Source organism: Netta rufina (assembly GCF_964035555.1).
Source record: "Netta rufina genome assembly, chromosome: 2".
NCBI classification, from domain to species: domain Eukaryota; kingdom Metazoa; phylum Chordata; class Aves; order Anseriformes; family Anatidae; genus Netta; species Netta rufina.
Window position 1 is genome coordinate 8642738 of NC_140124.1, and position 8691 is coordinate 8651428.

General features: G+C 54.0%; 1 protein-coding gene across 1 annotated transcript; it reads left to right on the forward strand.

Annotated features, from left to right (window-relative positions):
* Window positions 1–672: 672 nt before the first annotated feature.
* Window positions 673–3162, forward strand: EN2 (engrailed homeobox 2; the record flags this gene model as incomplete). The annotated part of the gene is given in 4 exon segments (XM_084281833.1): window positions 673–783; window positions 786–1227; window positions 2847–3113; window positions 3116–3162. Coding segments are annotated over 4 exon segments (867 nt in total).
* Window positions 3163–8691: the final 5529 nt, after the last annotated feature.

Consider the following 8691-nt stretch of genomic DNA (forward strand, 5'->3'; position numbering starts at 1 on the left):
ACCCCCCCCGCCCCCCCCAAAGCTCCCCGCACCCGCCGAGGCCCCCGCATGTGCGGCCGCGGGGCTGCGCGGGGCTGCGCGGGGCGCCCCCTCTCCGCCCTGCCCTCGGCGGGCCTCCGGTGGCTTCTGAGGTCCGGCCTCCCTTACCCTTCTTTTCCATTTATTTTTTTATTATTTTTATTTTTTTATTATTATTATTATTCACATTTTTTTTTTTACATCCCCCCCCCCGGCGGATGAGGGAGGCGGCGAACGGGACCGAGCGGCTGAACGGCGGCGGCGGCGGGACGCGGCGAGAGGCAGCGGGAGGACCCCGGAGCCCTCCTTTTATTTTATATATATATATTTTTAATTATTATTATTTTTTTTTTTTTTGCCCAACTTGGAACTCGTCGAGCCTCGGCTGCTGGGTTTTCGGCTCCCGATAATTTAAAAAAAAAAAAAAATTGATTTTGATTTTTTTGTTTTTTTTTGCCTCCAAACTCTGGATTTTGAACGCCCAGGAGAAGCGCAAGCCGATAAGCCACCTGTGCGTGCGTGTATATAAAATATCCGTAAACCTATTAAAATATATCTCTATCTAAAAAAAAAAAAAAATATTAAAAGACCAAGCGGAGGAGACACCGGGGAAAAGAGCTCGGCGGGGCGGGCGGCGGGGCCCGGCCTCGCAGCATGGAGGAGGGAGCCCGGAGTCCCCGCGAGGAGGCCGGGGAGCCTCAGGAGTCCGGCGGCGGCGACGCGGAGCCCGGCGGAGGGCGGCGAGCTCTCCTGCTGCCCCCCGGGCGACCCCCCCGCCCCCGGCCCCGCACCCTCACCCGCACCCTCACCGCATCACCAACTTCTTCATCGACAACATCCTGCGGCCCGAGTTCGGCCGGAGGAAAGAGGCCGGCGGCCTCGGAGGAGAGAACCGGAGGCCCGGAGCGGAGAACCGCAGGAGCCCCGCGGCGGCGCCGACCCCCGGAGCTCCTCTACCCGGCTCCGGGGGGGGTTCGCCGGGTCGAGGAGAAGGTGGCCCCCCCGGGCTGGCCTTGCACGGAGCCTCCAAGAAAGGGGGAGACCCCGCGGCGCTGGAGGCTGCCCTAAAAACTCGGGGCTTGAGCGGAGGAGACCTGTCGGTGAGCTCGGACTCGGATAGCTCCCAGGCCAGCTCCAACGCCGGGAACCAGCCCATGCTTTGGCCCGCCTGGGTTTACTGTACGCGGTACTCGGACCGGCCGTCTTCAGGTAAGAGCTGCCCCCTCTCCACGCCGACCCCTCCCCGGGCTCCCCCGGCCGCCCCCCGAGCTCCCCAGGGTAGGGAGAGAGGCAGGAAACCCCCCCCCCCAAAAAACCCTTCCCCGTCCTTCCCTCTCCGCTCCTTCCCCACGCTCATCGCCGTCCTTTGTAGGGGCGAGGGTCCCAAAAAGAGGGGGGAGAAAAGAGGGGTACCGGAGGAGGGGGGGAGCACCCACCATCGCCCCCCAGCCCGCAGCCGGGGCCGCCCGGCCGCGGGGATGTGCCGGAGCGGGGCACTGCCCCCCCCCCCCCAGCTGCCAGATTTATCATATCAAAAAAGGGAGAAAAAATCAGCTTTGGGCTCCGCGGACATCCTCCGAGCTCCCCATGCCCTGTGTTTTTTGGGAGGGATGGGGGGCTGCTCCCCGCTCCCTGCCCCCCGGCAGGCCTCGCCTGCTTTGATTTATTATTTTTTTTTTCCACCCCCTCCCCTAAAAAGACGATCCGTTTATTCCCCAAAAGAGGCCTCGGAGCTGCCGCCGTCTCGTTTCTTTCTTTAAATTTCCCCGCATGTGCTGCAGGGCAGCTCCGGAGGGGCTGGCGGGGGGGGGGGAGAAATCGCCGAGAGCCGGAGAAGTTCCCCGGCAGGCTCCGGTTAAGCGAGGGCTGGGGGAGAACCACCCGAAAACAGGGATAAAAACCTTAAAAAAAATAATACTGGGGGGGTGAAATGTCCTTGTGGGGAGAGGGGCTGTCCGGGTGGAAAAAACCCTTGCTAAAAAACAAGGGGGAAGCATGGGAAACACCAGGCAGGAGATGTGCTCCCAGGGAAAAAAAAAAAAAAAAAGGAAAAAAAAAAAAAAGGGAAAAGAAAAAAAAAAAAAAAAGGGTTTCTCCTACAAAAAAGCGTCCAGCTAGGATTTTCGCCCGGAGAGGCGGCCAGCAGAAGGAGGGTTTGTAGGGCGAGTGGCAAAGGAGTTCGTAGGGTGTCGAAACCCCAAACTCTTTGGCTCCGAGGTAATAATTGGAATTTTACCCCATTGTTCTCCGGTGCTCTCCTTTGTTAATATTTAATTAACATACATCCTCACAATGGCTCGGCCCGGATAGAAAAGGCTTCCTTGTGCTGCCGGGAATAAATATTCCCCGCAATAAGCCCGGCCAGCCGGGCCGGGCCGTGCCGTGCCATATGGGGGCTGCAGCAAAGCAGCGGCAGCGCGAACACGCGGCCGCTTTCCAGCTTAGTTTCTTTATTATTTTGGGGGTTCCCTGGCTAAAAGGGTAATAATAGCGATTAAAAAATAAATTCTGGAAGGGGAGGTTGGATGGAGGGAGGGGAGGTTGGTTTTTGAAGGGGAAGCGGGGAGCCCCCGGGAGGGGGACGCGGCTCAGCTGCGCCTTTTGGGGTTGGGGTGGATGGGGTGGGGATCCGGGGGGGGTCCCGAAAGGGGATGATGGTGTGTGGGGTCCCAAAAGGGGAGCATGGAGGGAGTGTGGGGGGTCCCAAAAGAGGATGATGGGGTGTGGGGGGTTCATGGTGGGGGGGGTCCCAAAAGGGGCTGCTGGGGGGGACAGGGGGTGCCGTCGGGGCGGCGCGGTGTCGGTGCTCTCCTCTCTCCCGGCCGTAGGTCCCCGGTCCCGCAAACCAAAGAAGAAAAACCCCAACAAGGAGGACAAGAGGCCGCGCACCGCCTTCACCGCCGAGCAGCTGCAGAGACTCAAGGCCGAGTTCCAGACCAACCGCTACCTGACCGAGCAGCGGCGGCAGAGCCTGGCCCAGGAGCTCGGCCTCAACGAGTCCCAGATCAAAATCTGGTTCCAGAACAAACGGGCCAAGATCAAGAAGGCGACGGGCAGCAAAAACTCCCTGGCGGTGCACCTCATGGCCCAGGGGCTCACAACCACTCCACCACGGCGAAAGACGGCAAGTCGGACAGTGAATAGCCTGGGGAGAGGGGGGGGGGGGGGTGGGGGGGGAGGTCGGGGAGGTTGTGGGGAGGGGGGGGGGGTTTGCAGGCAAAGTTTATACGATGCAATAATTTAATTAAAAAAAAAAAAAGAAAAGAAAAAAAAAAAAAAAGGGCCAGTGTATAAAGATTATACCAGCATTAATAGTGAAAATATTGTGTATTAGCTATAATTCTGCAATATTCTATGTATATATAATTTACAGGTAAGGTGGTGTAAAAATCCAAGATATCTGATTATAAAATATTTTTTTTTCTTATTTTCCTTTTTTTTTTTTTTCTTTTGGTTTGGTTTTGCTTTCGGGGGTTTGGGTTTTTGGTTTCGATATTCTTCTTATTTTATTATTTTTTTTTTTCGGTCGTATGAAGATTTTAGATGCTATCTTTATGATTTTTATTTTTATTTTTGAAAGCTTAAGTTGCATTTTTATAGACTTAAGCGCTGTTTTAATGGACATTGGACGCTGTTTTTTGAAATTCAAAAAAAAAAAAATTAAAAACAACTTTTGCTGAAGTCCAAAGATTTTTATTGCTGCATTTCACACGACTGTGAACCGAATAAATAGTTCTCCTATTTGTTCTATGAGTTTTACCTTTTTTTTTTTTTTCTCCCCTGCCCCTCCCCTTTTCCTTTTCTTTTTTTCTGTTTCTGTTTCTTTTTCTTTTCCTTTTTTTTTTTTTTTTTTTTTTAATTTTCTTTTTTAGCGCTGTGTGCGTCTGGGGCTGGCTTTGGGGACAGACGTGGAGAATTTAATTTAAAAAGAATATATATATATATATATATATGTAACGATAGGGAAAGAAATCTCAAAGCACCGTGTCGAAAGATGCCCAGGGTCCCTTCCCGACCTCCCCCCCACACACACACCCAGTGAGAGGCCAGGGCCGTGCGTGGCTGCTGGGGAGGGGGTCATCTCCCCCCCCCCCCTTCTTTTCCCTTTCCCAAAACTGGTTGGGAAAACTTTGGGAAAGGGCCTGGAAAACTTTGGGGTCACCCCTCCCCGGGGCCGGGAGGGGTTGGCAGCGCCCGGGTCCCGGCAGCACCTTCCCCAAGGGTTTGGGTGCAAAATGATAATAATAATAATTTTTAAAAAGAGAGGGGGAAAAAAAATGAAAATAAAATAAAAGAAAAAGAAAAAAGGATAATTTTTTGGTTCTTCCCCCATCCCCGGCCCAGGAGCACGGCGCGACCCGCGGGGTCGCAGCGAGGGGCGGGCGGCCCCTGCCACCCCCACATGGGCTCGGTGGCACCGGGGGGGCTTCTCCCCACGCCCCCCCCCTTGCCACGGGCACCTGGTGGCTCGGCCCCTCGGCCCTGGAGCGGCAGCGTTTTGGGGTTTCGAGGCGCTGGGGTCGTTGGTGTGGCCGTTTGGCCCCGACCCCTTTTATCCCCCCCACCCCAAATCCCACGGGGGGGGGACCGCGTCCCGCGTGGGGTCTCGGTGTACTGGGGGGGGGGCGCTGCTCGGGACGGGCTCTCCTGCGATGCTGGGGTGGGGGGACTTCTCGCTTTGCCTTAAAACCTCTTTATTTTGCAGCTATGATAGACACACGTTGTACATAGTAGTGTAAACTTAAAGAAAAAGAAAAAAAAAAAAAGGAAAAAAATCACACTATAAAACGAAAGCTGTAATTTTAAATTCTGTGAATAATCATCAGCTGCTTAGGAGACAGGATTAAATGACATTGCCTTTTAGCAAGAAAGCAAAGATTTTTTTTTTTTTTCTTCCCAGTTTATAAAACATGTGCATTTTACAATTGCAGTATCAAATATTTATAATCTTATGAAATATGAATGTTTCTATTTACAACTGTGCTCTCGAAAAATTGTGAAAACATTCTCACTGCATTTTTGTGTGTTTAAATTCTCGAGGATTACGTTAAATAAAAAAAAAAAAAAAAGAGAGAGAAAAAAAAAATAAAACAACAACATTTTATTATGAAATCCGAACCGTGGCCCTCGGACGTCGCGATGGAGCAGCGCTGCTGGGGGAAAGCTGCCCCTAGGTGCTGGGGGAGCCCCAAAACCCCAAAATTGCCCTCCTGGTCCCTGAGAGATCGCACCGGAGCCGGAGTGGGAAGCTGAGAGCGTGGAGCCGGGAGTAAATCGGTGGCTGAGGGAGGAGATTTTTTGCAGCCAGGCATTTCGGCAGCGTTTTGAAGGACGAAGAAAGTTTTTGGAGGATTTGTTTCGGGATGAAGAGCAGGGGGCAAGCGGCGGCTGCGCAGCGAGCATCGTCGGGTAAAATAAAATAAAATAAAAATAAAATAAAATAAGGAAAAAAAAAAAAAGGATGTGGAAACGGAAAGGAAAAAAAAAAAAAGTCGAATCTCACGCAGAGTCAACAGGTTTCACCTTTTCCAGACTTTCCGTGCCCGGCTCCGCGATGCGCTGAGGCCGGGCTGTGGCACCGAGGGGGTGCTGCTGAAAATCCCCCCTCGGGAGCACGGTCCGGGGGTCCCCGGGGCACTTCCAGTAGGAGGAACGAAATTTTGGGCCGGGCTGGACCTCCGGTCACCTGCCCTGCTGCCCCAAAGGCAGCCCAGCCCCTTTTCCATGGGGCAGGGAGCAAGGGGCAGAGCCTCTGCTGGGTGCCGTAGGGGCACCCCTGGATAAAATCAAGCTTATTAGTATTTTATCATCATAATAATAATTATTATTATTTGTTAAGCTGCTTTGGAGCATGCCCTGCAAGGGGCAAAAAGTCCCCACGACCGTGCACGTCGCCCTGCTTCCCACCTGCTGAAAGGCGCTGCGCAGTGGGGCTGCTGGCAAATCCTTTATTTTTTTTGTGTATTTCGGGTCTGGGCCCCACGGAGGAGACTTGTGTCACCTCGGCCAGGCAGGCAGGTGATCTGCCATCCTGAGGGAGGCAATCGGTGGCTGCTGGCACTACACAGCGGAGTAAACGTGGCTGGAAAATAGCTCGGGTTGTCCGGTGGGACAAAGCGGTGGCGCCGTGGGTGTCCGGCGGGGAGGTGGCACCGAGGTTTATTTTGGCTTTTTTAAAGAAGTTATTAAAGCCTGCACCAGGGGGAAATTCTGGCACCTCAGGGTGCAGTGGGGCAAAGTTTCCACCTGTCCTCCCGCAGCCCGCAATCACGGCGAGAAGAGGAAACAGCTGCGTGGGAAAACTTACCCGGTTTGGGGGTTTAAAAAAAAAAAAAAAAGTATGGAAACTTATCTAAGCTGCTTCTTTCTCCGGTGACGACAGCCAGCGGGTCTGCGAGGAGCTGCCCCAGCAGGAGCAGGGACAGGAGGCACCTCGCCGCTGCCTGGATTTTATCCAGCCCCTGACGCCAAATGCTTGCAGTGGCTGTGATGCCTTCAGCTCGGGGCAGCAAAGGGCCAGCCTCGGCTGCACTCCTCACCTGCCCTCGGTATTTTTCGGGCAGGCTTTCAGGAGAAAAAAAAGCTAGAGTTAGAGGCACTGGCTGCTTCTCTCGTCGTTTTTTTGGGGCTGCTGCACAAAAATGCCGCTTTCCCTGCACCCCCACCCCACCCCAGACAGCGCTCCCACGGCCGGGCAGCGGCTCCCTGCTGGCTCGGGGAAGGACAGCACAACTAAATTAGCCCTCGTTAATTTAAAAATTTAAAATTAATTTAACAGAAATAGCTGCCGCCCCTGTGCCTTCTGCAATTTTAACAGGGCGACGCCACATCGCCAGACCAGCCCGAGGAGAGGGAAAAGACCTAAAGCGCGACCCCAAACCGCACAAACCCCCAAATCTCCTCCAAAAATCCGGCTGCCCGACGGCAGGGGACGGGGACAGGGACAGGGGCAGGGACAGGGACAGGGACAGGCCCTGCAGACACCCACCACCTGGCACATTTTTTCCTGGCACTCATCTCTCTGCTAACCGGGCAGGCTCCTTCCCCTCCAGCCAAAGTCCCCTGAATAATAACAATAACAACAAAAAAAGCCATCAGCCCAGGGAAATATTACAGGACCGAGCAAAAATCCTTGCGCGGTGCCCAGCAGCCCCTCGGTGTAATTATTTAAGCGTGTTGTGTTGTTTGTTTGTTTTTTTTCACCCCCCTAACTATGTTCAATAAGCATCCGAGCACTAAGGCTTAGTGAAGATGTTACTCCTCTCCGCTGTACCTTAACGCAGGATATAGCACAGGCGATGTACAGACCCATGCCCAGGCACTATATATGCAAATGCCCGCGCCATTTATTGTGAAACGCATATCAGAGGAAGAGGGGGAAACTATTTAGCCAGCTCGGGTTCGTGGAAAAAAAAGTAATTCTGTATCCCGCTGATTTAATATCCGACCTCCACATTCAATCCCCGCCCATGCAGCTATCAAAAGTACCCCTGGGATGGCTGGATATCATCTCCAAACTAACATCTGTGATTATGAAACGCTCAGAAGGGGAAGGTTAATAACAATTTGTTTCGAAGGGGCACGAGTCAATTTTACAAACAAATTTGCGCTGCTCTAACAAACAAACAAACAAACCAAGTCAAAACCAGCAGCCCCGGGTGAGGGCAAGCCCTGGGCGCTGGCACCGTGGGTTTGTGTCCTTCTCCCGCTGGGATGGAGCCGAAGCAGCCCGGGACGAGCCCGGGAGAGGCAAACGGGGATTGGAAACCTCTCCTTGTGCCCGCGGAGAGCTTTGGGGATGCGCCCCGGCACCGGCGTCTCCAGCAGAAACAGCGGCAGACACGTTTGGGGAGCTCCAGCAGGCAGTCCCGGGTTTTGATTTATTTTTTAATTTTATTTATTTTTTATTATTTTCAGGAAGTCAGGACGGTGCAGGAAGCAGAGAGGGGCGGATTGGGGCTTTGCAGCGCTGGGAGGGGGGGGATGCGCACAGGGCACGCTGAGCGCAGCCCCGCAGCTGAAGCCCACGCCAGATCTGCTCCGTGGCACGCTGGGGACCCCCGGCCAGCTCAGGCGGGGATGAGATGCCGAGCACGGCCCCAGCACGGCCCCAGCCTCGGGAATAAACGGCCTGAATTATCCCGGGCAGGAGGAAACCCGCTCCGCACAACAGCTGGAGCCACCCCGGCCCGGGCACTTCAACCCCAGCACCTCCTCTCGCTGTGCCACCTCCTCGGCCTGGAAAGAAATTTAAATTTGGCGTTTGACACATTTTTAAAGCCTTAAAAAATAATAAAATAATAATAAAAAAAATTAGGCACACACGCGAGGGGATGTGCCGCTCCTGGCGCTGCGTGGGAACCAGGGGGCGCGGGGGGAGGGGGGGTGGCCCCGCGTGTCCCCGGGACGGGACCCGGTGCCTGGTGCCATTCCCCTGGGACCAGCCCCGTGTCCTCGCCAGCCACCGGTCTGTACCTCCCTGGGAGCGCCCGCCCTGTATTTCTTAAAATAAAATAAAGATAAAATTTTAAAAGCCTAGCTGCTGCTCCTAAAGGAGCTGGTGTTTTCCAAGCCTCCCCTTCCAGCTGCCCATGGCCGGGCAATGCCTCTTCTCGCCCGAGCCCCGGGGCCAAATTTCTTCCGAGTGTCTGAGTTCGTGTGGGGCTGCAGGTC